The sequence below is a fragment of the Bos indicus genome, chromosome 8 (genome assembly GCF_029378745.1).
Source record: "Bos indicus isolate NIAB-ARS_2022 breed Sahiwal x Tharparkar chromosome 8, NIAB-ARS_B.indTharparkar_mat_pri_1.0, whole genome shotgun sequence".
NCBI classification, from domain to species: domain Eukaryota; kingdom Metazoa; phylum Chordata; class Mammalia; order Artiodactyla; family Bovidae; genus Bos; species Bos indicus.
In genome coordinates this window covers 82,511,793-82,526,566 of record NC_091767.1, presented here as the reverse complement: position 1 = coordinate 82,526,566, position 14,774 = coordinate 82,511,793, and the positions used below count along the sequence as shown (strand labels likewise).

The following is a 14,774-nucleotide window of genomic DNA, read 5'->3' as shown; positions in this document are numbered from 1 at the left end:
ACCAAAAACCTCCAAATAAAAGTTCAGGAACAGGCAGCTTCACTGGTAAAACCTGCCAAACATTCAACAAAGAATTAACACCAATACTTGTCAAACTCTTCAAAAAAATGCAAGACCCTGACATGCTTTCAAACTTACTTTATGAGGTCTGATACCAAGATCAATCAGGATACCACAAGAAAGGAAAATTATAGGCTATCTCCCTGATGAACATAAATACAAAAATCCTCAGTGACATATTAGCAAACTAAATCCAACAGTACATCAAAATGACCTTACACTTTGGACAAGCGAGATGTATTCCAGGGATGCAAGGATGATTCCACATATTCAAATCAATCACATGTTACAACACAGTGACAAAATGAAGAATAAAAATCATATAGTCATTTCAATGGAGCAGAAAAAGCATTTGAGGCAATTCAACATCCGTTTATGATAAAAACTCAACAAATTTGGTATAGAGGGAACATGCATCAATAAAGGCTATATATAACCAGCACACAAGTAAGATCATACTCAATGGTGAGAATTGAAAACGTTGCATGTGAGACAAAGCAAAGAAACAGAGATGTCCACTTCTACAGCTTTTATTCCCATAGCACTGAAAGTCCTAGCAAGAGGGGGAACAAATCCAAACTAGAAAGGAAGTAAATTGTTGCTATTTGCCAATGACATAGAAATATGTAGAAAACCCTAAACACTCCACCAGAAAAGTGAAAAAACTGATAGAAAAACTGAGCAAAGTTAGAGGATATTCAATCCAATACAAAAAATTTATTTTATTTTTATATACTAACAACAAACTATTAGAAAGAGAAATTAAGCAAACAATCCCATTTGTAATTATATCAAAAAGAATAAAACAACTAGGAAAATTTAAACAAATATAAGACTTGTATACTGAAAACTACGAGATATTGATTAAAAAAATTTTAATGTCATAGATAAGTGGAAAGAAAATCCATGCTCATGGACGAATAAATATTGTTAAGAAATCAATAAATGCTGCTGAAAAAACTGGATACCACATGCAAAAGAATGAAACTGGGCTACTATCTTATACCACACACAAAAATGAACTCAAAATGGATTGAAGATTTGAAACTAAGACCTGAAACCATAGAACTTCTGAGGAAAACATAGGCTGTAAGCCCTTTAACATCTTGACAATGATTTTTTTGAATTAACACCAAAAGCAAAAACAAAAAAGCAGGACTCTATCAAGCCAAAAAGCTTCCCAGCAAAGGAAATCAACAAAATGAAAATGAAACCTACTGAATGGAAGAAAATATTTGCAGATCATGTATATAACAAGGGGTTAATATCCAAAGTATATGAAGACTATAACAGCAGAAAATCAAACAAGTAGCATCATTTGCAAGATGATAAACTAAAGAAATAGTGTATAGTATGCAAAATACTGGAAAAATTTTTTGTCTAATCACCAATGAAATTGCAGCTGATTCTGGTACTATGATTGCTAGAAAAATCATCCTTCTCTGCCTTAATCTGATTATGAATTGTATATAGAATGACTAAACTTTTACCATACAAGATGGTAGTATTTTTAAAGTTTTGCCAAACAAGACAGTAGTATTTGATTCATCTTCATAAAGACTGAATTTCAATCTTAAGAGCCTAAATCTAAATAATCATTCCAAGAATTAGTATTTGAAATGCAAAGTTTGTATCTTTTCCTCTAGGAATTTATTCTTGGCACAAAATCTTTATTTCACACATTCTTGGATGATTTATTCACCCTTGAAAATGTTAAAAATATATGTAAGATGTATCATGTAACACACATACATAAGTCAAACTCATCACTCCTTAACTGATAACATTTAAATTCATTAAAAGGATATTTTAAAATGGTTCTAACATTAATTTTTCAGGATTCCACTGCAATTTTGGCATGAGCATAATAAATACAAGGAAATTTATTTCTCTTCCAGCTATTTCATAGACTATGTTTTAAAAATGCACAAAGTTTTAAATCAATCAAAACAAATTTATCTTTCATAAATTTCATCACACAAAATTATAATTGTTGTTCACATAGGCTTCGGAGGGATATTGTAGGATATAACTGGTAATCTCATCAAAACCCTTCTTTACAGAATTTCAGTTCTAATGACCAACTAAATTCATTTACTGATGTCATTAAAACAAAAGAATATAAAAATATATATCTAATATAGGTAAAATACTTGGAAGGGCACTACCAAATACCCTTCATAACATTTTTGAAGACATATTTGAGGACCTGAGGAATTCATCCTTTACCTATGTAAAAGAAAACTCCTCCCTACCCAAAAAAAAAAAAAAAACCCACAAAGTGAATTTTCCTAGAAGAAACCTAAATACAACAACAACCAACAAGATAAAACAATAATATAAGTTCAACAAAGAACAGGCAGTTGGAAGGACTGGGTCATGCAAAGTAATGGCATGTTAAATGTAACTAGATTAAATTATCCAACTAAAAGACAGTGTGGTTGATTAGATTAAAAAAAAAAAAAAAAGACCCAAATATATACTACCTACAAGAGATTCACTTCAGCTTTAAAGACACATATAGACTGAAGATGAGTGAATGGAAAATGATATTCCATGCAAATGGAAACCAAAAAAAAGCAGGCATAGCTCTTTTATGTCATACAAAATAGGCTTTAACCCAAGCACTGTAAGAAGAGTGCTTGAATTGACAAAGAGTCAATTTAAGAGGATGTAACAACTATATTTATACACCCAATATCAGAATATCTAAATATATAAGGCAAATTATTAACAGAACTGAAGAGAAAAAAAGGTCAGCAATAAGCGACTTCAACACTTCACCTTCAACTATGGATCACTCAGAGAGGAACACTGAACCTAAACTATGCTTGGATCAGACTGACCTAAGGACACATACAAGATACATCTAACAATAGCAGAATACATATTCTTCCCAAGCACATATGGAACATTCTCCAGGATAAACAAAATGTTAGAACACAAGACAAATCTTAATAAACTTTAGAGAACTAAAATCATATTAAACATCTTATTTGACCTCAATGGTATAAAATCAATCAAAGGGGAAAACTAAAAAATTCACAAATAAAATGCTCCTCAACAAACAGTGGGTTGAAGAAGAAATAAAAAATGAAATTAAAAATACCTAAGACAAATGAAAACTGAAATAGAACATACCAAAACGTATGGGACACACAGCCAAAGGAGTTATGAGAGGGAAGTATACAGTGATAAGTGCCTACACACACACACACACAAAGATATCATATAAACAACTAAAATTTACACCTCAAGAATTTAGAAAAAGAACAAATTAAGCTCAAAGTTAGTAAAGGGCAAGAAATAACAAAAAATCAGAAAGTATAAATGAAATAGAGAGTAGATAATACAAAAGATGAATAAAGCTAAGGGCTATTTTTTTTTTTTAAAGATACTGACAAAACTGACACCTTTAGACTAAGAAAAAGAGAGAAGATTCAAATAAATATAATTAGAATGAAGGACATATTACAAATAATAACCCAGAAATATAAAGAATAATAAAAATTACTCTGCATAATTATATACCAACAAATCAGATAAACCAGAATAAATGGTAGGTAGAAACAAATTCCTATAAACATACAACCTACCAAGACTGAATCATGAAGAAACAGAAAATCTGAACAGAAGAATTACTGGTATGAAGATTCAATCAGTAACCAATACCTCCAAACAACAAAAATCTAGGACCAAACACCTTTGCTGGTAAATTCTACCAAATAAAACCAGTTCTTTGCAAATTCTTCCAACAACAACAACAGAAAGGAGATGATGCTTCCAAACTCATTCACAAAGCCAGCATTATCCTGATACCAAAACCAGATAAGGATACCACAAGAAAGGAAAACAGGCTAATATGCCCAATGAACATAAATGCAAAAAATCTTCAATGAAATATTAGCAAACTAAATTCAACAATACATTAAAAGGATCATACACCATCAAGTGCGATTTATTCCAGGGATACAAGGATGGTTCAACATACTCAAATCAATATGAAAACAAAGTGAAAAACAGTACTTGAACTCTTGAAAACTTAAAACACATTAAGAATTATAATGTTTCATTAGGGTCAAATTAAATTTGACACTAAGAATGTGTTTATGCTACTGAAAATAATAGGAAATTTAAAGTAACTATAATTATTACTAATAATACCTTAGGCCAAAGCTTCTCAAAATTTTACACTGAAATGCCCCAAATTATAGACAAGAGTCTATAGACAAGACCTTCTCAGAAATTCTATGTATGAGAATTATATAAAAGATAAGATTTTACAACTTGTAGAAAGTAGTTTATTACCATAATAAGATAAGGATTTCATGAAATCACTTCAACTTTATTTTTATCCAGTTTCCTGGATGCTGAGGACAAAAGTCAGACACATACCTCTGTGTCTGTGTGTGCGTGCGTGCACATGCACGCTCACAAGCTCAGTTGCACAGTCATGTTCAACTCTTTGCGATTCTGTGGACGATAGCCCATTGAGCTCCTCTGTCCAGAGTTTTCCAGGCAAGAATACTGGAGCAGGTTGCCATTTCCTACTCCAGGGGATCTTCCTGACCCACGGACTGAACTCACATCTCCCCTGTCTCCTGCACTGGCAAGTGGATTCTTTACCACTGAGTCACCCAGGAAACTGCACACATACCTACAATACACCTTTTTTGTGGATTTCATTTTTTTTTTTAAGAAATCTCTTATTTTTTTTTAAGAATTATGTATAAGATATTCATAAATGTATATTTACAAAGGAGAAAGCTTAAGAATGGTTATGAATAGCATTAACAGTCACATGGTCACGGACAGACAAGCCTAGATCTTAGCTCTTCTGACTCCAACCTCAATGGCCCTTGTTCAGGGAAGATTTGTTTCATATTTTCAGGAAGTGGTTATTTTGCTAAGCAACTTCATCAGGACATAACTTTGATAGAAATATCTACAACTGTCTGTTTTTCATTCTCAAATAAATAAAACAATACAATGGACTTCAATTAACTTTACATACACATTCATGGAAATTTAACAAATTAATCAAATTAACTGAAAATTTTGACAAGCAAAAGATTGAAAGCTTCCCCAAAATTCAAACAAACTATATTTTACTATTTTGAGAGTAAATCAAATCTAATTTAAGGATGAAACTGGTAATCCTTCAGAAATTAGGTTTATAAAACAAACATTTAGTGTCTATAAATTCATTTTAAATTTATACTATAATGTGTAATGTTTCAAAGTTTCTATACACCTTTGCAATACCAGCTTCATAAAGTTTACATTTCTAGATATCTTACCTTTTTTGCTGTAGAAGGGGGATCCTTTTTCATATTTCTCAGTAAAAACTCTGGCATGTTATTTTCAATATCTTCACGAGTTCCCTTTTTACCCAAAACTGCAGCTAAAAATGAAATAACCTAGGGGGGAAAAAATCCAACAGTTTTAATCACTGTGTATTGTGATGGACAAAATTTTATGACTCACATGAACAGCTACTCAATTAGGGAGAATATGAGTGTGTACAAATAGATTTGCTAGGAAGAAAAACAATATGAATCACTAATATTGGTTTTCTTTATTTGCATTAATAAACAAAAATATAATATAAAAGTTACCACTGAATGCAGTAAAACAAAAATCCTCACACTGCCATCTCTTCCATGATAATTCTTTAAATAGATATATTTTATTGAAGTATAGTTGACTTACAATGTTGTGCACTCTACGAATTCTTTCTCAGTCTCATTAGCTGAGATATTTTCTTATGTATTTCTATTCATGGAATCTATCTCTTCATTATTGGCTATTACAATAAACTATGTACATTCCTTTCTCCTTGTAGAAAACAAACTCCTTAAGGGAATAATATTCGGTTAATAAGTTTGTCTATTTTTCTGTATCCAATAAATACAGGTAACTCAAGGATGCATATTACAATACCTAAGGTAATCACTAGAGAAAAATACAAGTGTGTAACTACTAATCTGCTATGGGAAGAATAATAGAATAATATGAACAATCTACACAAAAAGAGGATGAAAATGAATAGATGACATGCAATCAATAAAAAGCATATAGTAAAACAGTAGGTTTAAATCTAAATATATTTAGATGGATATATGTAAATGTATAATTGAACCACTTTTCTGTACACCTGAAACTAACACATCGTAAATCAACTATACTCCAATATCAAATAAAAAATTTAAAATAAATCACCTATTTAGATTTATTTTAAATTTTTTATTTGATATTACATGGATGTGAATTACATGGAAGTAGACTAAATAGTTTAATTAAAAGACAAAAGATTTTCAGAAACAAAACATGTGTGCTTTACACACAAAAAACCTAAGACATAGAGAAAATTGTAAATGAAAAAAATGAAAAAAAGATCATGCAAACAAAAACCAAAGAAAATTAATATAGTTATATTAATATCAGATAAGTGAAGTCGCTCAGTCGTGTCCGACTCTTTGCAACCCCATGGACTGTAGTCTACCAGGCTCCTCCCTCCATGGGATTCTCCAGGCAAGAGTACTGGAGTGGGTTGCCATTTCTTTCTCCAGGGGATCTTCCCGACCGAGGGATCAAACCCAGGGATTGAACCCAGGTTGCCCACATTCCAGGCAGACACTTTAAACTCTGAGCCATCAAGCACTACTAAATTACAGAGGGACACGATATTGATAAAAATTATTTCATTTGCAAGTTGTAAGAAGTGTTAATTATTAAAGAAAAAAAATCTACTGAAACAAAATAAGTAGACAAATTCATAAGCACAGTGATATATTTTGAAATAACTTAACGTAAAGATATAGAATGTATTAGTAAAATGATAAACAAACTTGACCTAATATACATCTGAAAGACGATAGTAAACTATAGCAAAACATACTTTATACTTAAAGTACACATAAAATATTTACCAAAATTGATATGGAAAGTCATAGAACAAATCTTAATCCGTCCAATAGACAAAAATCATACAGATTATGTTCTTTGGTCACAGTATAAGAAATTTTAAAAAATAGAAAATCCCCAAATATTTGAAAAGTAAGGAATATATTTTAAACTAGAATTCACAACGGAAATTAGAAAATATTTAAGATGAATAACAGTGTGTAATAATCACATATTAAACTTATGAAATACACTTAAATACATGCCTTATGGACTTAAATGCATATGGACACACATTAGGACATAAAAGGAGCTGTTAATAAAATACCTAACCATAGAGCTGAAAAATTTATAAAAATAACAGAATTTATTTCAATGAAAATTTTATTTAAATTTTAAGAAAACTTAAATACACAAAAATAGAATTATAAAACATGAAAAAGCATAAAATAAAAAGGACTGACAAAGCCAAATGACCATACTATGAAAAGATTTTTTAAAGTGATAACTCCCTAGAAAATTGATAAAAAGAAAAAGAGAAACTAAGATAACAGGCAAACACACACACAAAATATGTATAGTACAAAATAAACAATGTTATGTTAATACCTATGAAATTTCAGGTGAAATGGAAAACCAGAACTTACCAACAATGAAACAAGAAACAGAAATTTTACATACTGAAATAACTATTAAGTTCAGTTCAGTTCAGTCGCTCAGTCGTGTCCGACTCTCTGCGACCCCATGAATCGCAGCATGCCAGGCCTCCCTGTCCATTACCAGCTCCCGGAACTCACTCAAACTCACGTCCATCAAGTTGGTAATGCCATCCAGCCATCTTATCCTCTGTCATCCCCTTCTCCTCCTGCCCCCAATCCCTCCCAGAATCAGAGTCTTTTCCAATGAGTCAACTCTTCGCATGAGGTGGCCAAAGTACTGGAGTTTCAGCTTTAGCATCATTCCTTCCAATGAACACCCAGGGCTGATCTCCTTTAGAATGGACTGGCTGGATCTCCTTGCAGTCCAAGGGACTCTCAAGAGTCTTCTCCAACACCATAGTGCAAAAGCATCAATTCTTCGGGGCTTAGCTTTCTTCACAGTCCAACTCTCACATCCATACATGACCACTGGAAAAACCATAGCCTTGACTGGATGGACCTTTGTTGGCAAAGTAATGTCTCTGCTTGTGAATATGCTGTCTAGGTTGGTCATATAACACAGTGTAAATATAACTTTTATGTATACTAGGAAACCAAAAAATTCTTGTGACTTGCCTTATTATGCTGTCACTTTACTACAGTGATCTGGAAATGAACCCACAATATCTCTGAGGTATTCCTATATATTTCTAACCATGACAATTCATAATTCAATCTGCTCATCTAACATGATATAAAATATTAGCTCTAACTTGTCAAATTCCATGAAACAAAGATATATAAAATGCCTATTTTATTGAAGAATCTCATCTTTAGAAGAAGTTCCATAAAAGTGATTAAATTTGTAAGCTCTAATTATGGATTAGCTTTACTTAATTCACTAAATACATTAGTGATTTTAAAGAAAAATCTTTACATCCCTTTTTCTCACACACACTCATGATACAGAGCATAAATCAGAGATGGGGCAATAAGGCAACAAACATTCTCTCAGACCTACAGAAGGCATAGCAAAAATTGTCTATTTCTTATATACTTTTTTTAAAAAGCCTACATTCCTTATTTTCATCTTCCTGGGAGATAAAAAGGTAAGAGAGTATTTTGGAATCAAACAAAGTACGATGATTTTTTCTTGGTTTAAATAACAACAGAAACAACAATGTGTTATTTTGAAAGGGCACCTAGCCCGTTTATCCTTACGAAGTTCTCTTCCTAAAATCTGGACTGTTAATACATGCTGAAATGAGAAAAGCAATTTACCTTCAAAATGCTAGGACATTTTTGTTTCTGCTTTAAAAGCTTTGTGGCTCTGGAGGCTAATTAACCTTTCACATTGGGTTTTATGTCATTTTCTCCATGAATGAAAATAAAGAAAATATGATTATTTTCTTCATTACTATACTCCTGAGGGAACAACATGACTTATGATCTAAAGAAGTTTCAAGTTTTTGTATAGCTTTTGAATCAACTAAAGATCATATCATGCAAAAGATGGTATTGATAATAACCAAAGAAAGCTGTAATTATCAGCAGTCCCACCATTTGTCGCAGGGTTGAGGTTTCCTATACCTATATTTTTAAAAATGTATAGTAATGACATTTTTTATGATATCAATGAATATAAAATCAAAGATTCAAAGACAATTTTTACAGTTTGAAAAATGTTATCTTTCCTCGGCTGCTCGAAGGCATAATACCATCTTCACATAGCAGATGTGGCACCTCATGTTTCTGATATTGAAGATGATCAGGCATTGACTAGTCAAAATCATGTTGGAAAGAACATTCTAGCATGGAACAAACAGTAAAAGTATATGTAAAGACAGTCACAGAGGGCTTTATTATTTATTTTCCTCTAGTAGTCACCTGCCTATCTCGGTCACAGCTGGTAGTTTCCCAAAGGCTCTTTTCTTTATTCTTTGAACCTATTCTCCTGAGAAAGTAAATTCATTTATTCCACAAGCAATTACTTAACACCTTCAATGTGCAAGTCTCAAACTATGTGCATTGCCTAAGATTAAAGGAAAATAGAGTACAGCTAAAAGTAATACACTATGATTATTGAGGGACTTAATTTTACCCTAACTTTTTACACCAGAACTTAAAACATAGCCATTATTTGGCTATTTTCAACTGTTGATTTGAAAATAAAAGTGAATTTAATTTTTCACTTACCTCTGAACTCCACTAACAATGGAACTGTCATGAAAAAAAAAATAGCTTAAATTCAGTTGTAAAGAAGGAAACACAAAAAGACTTAATCACACACTAGACAAACACTCCTGAAAATGCAGAGTGATTGCTTAGTATAAAGTCTAGATTCAGAACTCTAATCCTTCTGAATTACAAACCTTTGTGGTATATAGCTTCTGACAAGGCTCCCAAAAATTCCCACCTCTTGGTATCCACAACTATATTTCATGCCCACTATGGCCCAGGTGGCAAGCAACCAAGGGAGGGCTTTGCTAATAGCTCATGCAGAAACAGTGGCCTCAGTCTAACAACACACAAGGAACTGAACCCTGCAACAACCACACGAGATAGGAAGTGAATCCTTCCTAGTCTAACTTTGAAATAACTGTAGCCTTAAGAGAAACTCAGCCAGAAGACCCAGCTAAATGGTACCCAGATTCCTGATCCACAGAACTGTAACATGATAAATGTGTATTGTTTCAAGCTGCTATATCTTGGAATAATTTGTTATACGGCAATAGATACCTAACATAAGCCTATCTGAAGAAAAGTATATACATGTGCTAATTCTGGCACACATTTTAGAGAAACAAGAGGCCTCTCTAAAGTCCACCAACTGAATTCCTAGTGTCCCAGAGATCCTAGACTAAGAAACTTCTGCTATGATAAACTCCAAACAATATGACAAAAGGCCTGCAGAAAGTTTAACCACGCTGTGTAGCGTAACAAATGTCAGAATACTTTCCTTCCATAAGGTATCACTAAGAAAGTTAAATTAATCTAAATATAACTATTATCTTAGTATTAACATTATCAAAGGTAAAAACAAGTCAAATTATACTACAACATTACTTTAAATAATGTATTTCATACTACTAAATAAGTACTGAGGTTAAAAAATTGACTAAACACCATCCTTAAGACACTGTGTGAGACAAACACACACACAAAATAATTATAATAAGTTCTGGGATACAAACAGAAATTTGCAGATGGTATCCACTCATGTATGTAATACACATGACATAATATGTATGACTTTATTAAATTTTAGTTATAAAGTAAGTAAATACCTGTACAGTTTTTCCAAGTCCCATGTCATCACCGAGAATACACCCTCTTCCTTGGATGAAGTGTCCATAGAGAAACTGGGCTCCCTCCCTTTGGTAGTCTCTTAAATACCTATTGATAGTATAAGGAATAGAGTCTCCATTTTCAGATAATTGAAAAGGAACAGCTGACGATGGAAATTTTCGGTCTGGGAAATAAGGTTTTTCCAAATCTTCATCATCAAATATAAAATTCCTGGAGCAATCTTTAACAGATTTCACTTCTTGAAGTCTCTTAAGAGGTACTCTCCTTTCTTGAAAATTTGAATATAAGATGACTGCAAATGACTTTCCATTTTCATCCACTGTGATAGATTTTATGCTTGCTTCACAAAGTTTTTCATTATCTGGAGAAGGGGCAAGACATCGTTCTCCTGGATGCCATATATCTACAATAATAAAGGAGAAAATAAACTTTCCAAATCTAACTTTTAAAGTAACACCTCATTTATCCACTTCTATGAGAAAAAAATATTCCTCATATAAATACCCTTCCCAAAATCTGAAACAAGACAAATTATAGGTATTTTCCTAAAGTATATTATCATAATAAAGGGTATATAATTTATTTCCAGTTTTTCTCACCCTATGTGTCATAATCTCCCCATACATGTTTAATCTATTTATTCTGATTAGGTGGATATGGGTCATGGGCATTTGGTTTTATTATTGTGGTTGGTTATTATTGCTGAATTCAAAAGGTGATTCTGATGCACAGCCAGGATTAAGAACCACTTAGTTAAATATTCATGATGACTCATGAACATCATGTGTAACATTCATAATATGGCAGAATAACTGTGAATAGGACTTGGTAATAGGTAAGCTAAAATCCTCTGAACAGCTGTATTTTTGTGATTCTTCTGTCTGCTTTTTTAGTTATACCATCTTCTTTTTCTGAACAAAGCTATTTCTTCTCATTGTCAATACGGCTGTTTCTAAAACGTTCCTTGAATTTGTATACGACTAATCAAGGGAATCTCCAGTTCAACAGCAGAGTGACATGTACCAGCTCTGTCACAGCTTTTTCCATTCAAGGTTTTGAAAAGCTGAAGTTCTTAAGAATGAGATGAATTCTAAGATCTCTTTCTGCTATCATTTCAATATCCTTTGAAAAGCCTGACTTCTCTCTATGTATGAATTCATTCTGTGCTTAACTGTACAGCTATTTTATTCTGTATTCAGAAAATACAGTACTATGGAGTGGGGAGGGAAGCCTCTACAGAGTATAATATTGGTACAATTAAAATGTGCCAAATAGAGGAAATTAAGTAAAAATAATTTTCCTAATGGAATGTCATATAACAAGAACTCCAGAGGAATTGTATGGCCACAACTGTAAGAATACTAGGAATTATTTTTTTCGTATATTTCTCGCAGAGATCATATGATCATTGGTAGTTCCCCAGGGTCTTTCTAATGATTCTGAATTAGGCTTTTATAACATTCATGATCATAACTAGTATGTCTATATTCTCTTCAGTAAGAATAGCTCATTATGCTATTCCTCATCAGTTGTTCCTCAAAAGTAAAACCATTATTCTAACTTTGATAAAGTTGTTTTTATATAACAATCAGAAGCACAGCAAAAAAAAAAATCTATTCTCCCACTCTAATTTTGCTTTCAAACTGTCTGAGAATTATTACACTCTTCTAAAAACATCCTAATGTGAAAATAACACTCCGATTCACTATACAGAGATAAGTCAATGGGCCCTATTTTCATAACAGTACTATCTGAACCTTAAAACCTATGTTAAACCTTAAGGTAAGTCTTAACACATTACTTGTTTCATATGATTTGTCTGCCTATCCGGCATATGCCTTGTAATTTTTTAGAGGTTTAATTCATTAACTTATTTATTATCAATGTATATGATTTAATACCAAGTATTTACCAGATACTGTACCACACTATGAGTATAAAAATGAAGAAGAAAAATGTCAAAAATGACAATCATTAAACCTTGCTTGAAATTGCTGCTAAGTCGCTTCAGTCGTGTGCGACCTCATAGACAGCAGCCCACCAGGCTCCTCTGTCCATGGGATTCTCCAAGGCAAGAACACTGGAGTGGGTTGCCATTTCCTCCTCCAATGCATGAAAGTGAAAAGTCAAAGTGAAGTCGCTCAGTCATGTCCGACTCTGTTTGAAACTAGTTTTTCCCAATTTCATTAAAAGGAATCACTGTCCAGCCAACTTTTCAAGGTAGAAAACCTTTAGTCAGCCTTATTCCTCTTCTGATATTACTCCCTATATTCAATCCATCAGAATGTCCTGGTGGTTCTACTTAAAAAAAAAAAAAAAAAAGCCATCCCTTTCCTCCATGCCACCAACTCTTCAAAATAACTATTGGCAAACTTTTTCTGTAGAGTCAGATTTTAGCTATTTATTATTTTAGATTTTGCAGGTTATACCGTTGCTTGCCTTTGTAACACAAAAGTAGCTACAGACACATAATCAAATGGATATGGCTGTGCTCCAATAAAACTTTATCTATAAAATAAATGTTGGGCTGAATTTGGTTCTGACTGTAATGTGCCAACGTCTGGCTTTCTCCTAAATTACTGCTTTGGACTCAATTCTCTACCCATTCTCTCCACTGACATTATCTCCCCAATACAGTCCATTTTCCACATAGCTGCAGTAGCAACTACTTAAAAATATTTATCACTAAATCTTTAATTTAAAATCTTTTAATAACTACCCACTGCAGAAAGAATAAACTCCAAGCTTCTTACTATGGTCTACGTGACCCTGTATCATTTTCCCCTACTTACCTCTCCAACTTAAAATCTATCAATATTCCCTTTGACTCAAGCATACTAAGCAGGTCTTCTCTCACTTATTGTTATGTCATTGCCTCATAGATTTTGTTTCTGATCATCTTATTTAAAGTACCCCACTATTCTGTACCTGAGTATTTTACTGCCTGTATAGCACATACCACAATGTTTAATTATCATGTTTACTTTTTAAAAATCTGCCTCTCTCACTAGAGAATAGTATCTTTTCCAAGAAAATGTCTGTATTGTTCAAAATTTTATCCCCAGGGCCAGCACACAGTAGGCACTCAATAAACTTGCTGAATATATTAACAAAAACACATTCTAAATCTCATAGAACTTTGATATCTAGTGAGAGAGACAAATACTAAAAAATTCACACATGTGAAATTGTTACTTTAAGAGTGCTGTAAGAAAGAGGGACTAAAGAAACAGTTTAAAAAGGAAGAAAATTTAAGCAAAGAATGTCAGTCGGGGGGTACATATAGCAGGTGCAAAAACCTCATGGGCTTCACACAACAATCTATAGAAATCTATTAATATTTGGTTTCTGAGTTTGGGTAACTTGTAGAACTAAGGAGATTCAGTTAAGTTTGATCTAGGGCAGTATCTCTCAGCATTCAAAGTCCAGAACAAATAGTTTAAATTAGGACGATTTCCTTTTGGACTGAATGGGGGGTAAGGCTCCTTACAATCTGGTCCCTATGTCCACTTTAACTTCATTTCCTCCCTTTCTCCTGATTTAATCCCAAACTTGCCTTCTAGCTGTTCTTCAACCATGACAAGCATACTCCCATCTTCGGTCCCTGAGATTTCTGTTCCTCCCACCAACCCTCTCCCTAAATCCCAATGTGACTGATTCTCTCACTTCATTCAGGCTTCTACTCAAATGGCATCTCCTCAGAGGTATCTTCTCTGATCACTCAATCTAACATACCACTCCCTGCCACTCTCTCCTCCTTTACTCTGCTTGATTTCATTTTCAGAAAAAAAATGGAAATATCTGTTATTGGTTATCTCCTTCAGTTCCCCGGAGTAGAGACAATTTGTGTTCACTGCCAAA

At 32.9% G+C, this 14,774-nt stretch overlaps 1 protein-coding gene across 2 annotated transcripts in view; it reads right to left on the bottom strand.

Annotated features, from left to right (window-relative positions):
- ERCC6L2 (ERCC excision repair 6 like 2) overlaps window positions 1-14,774 on the bottom strand; it is a 149,669-nt gene that overhangs the window by 132,970 nt on the left and 1,925 nt on the right. For both annotated transcript variants that reach the window (XM_070795088.1, XM_070795087.1), the window contains exons 2-3: window positions 10,892-11,316; window positions 5,361-5,480 (exon numbers count right to left, since the gene is read on the bottom strand). In XM_070795088.1, coding sequence (XP_070651189.1) covers window positions 5,361-5,480; window positions 10,892-11,316 — 545 coding nt within the window. The remainder of the gene's footprint in view (window positions 1-5,360; window positions 5,481-10,891; window positions 11,317-14,774) is intronic.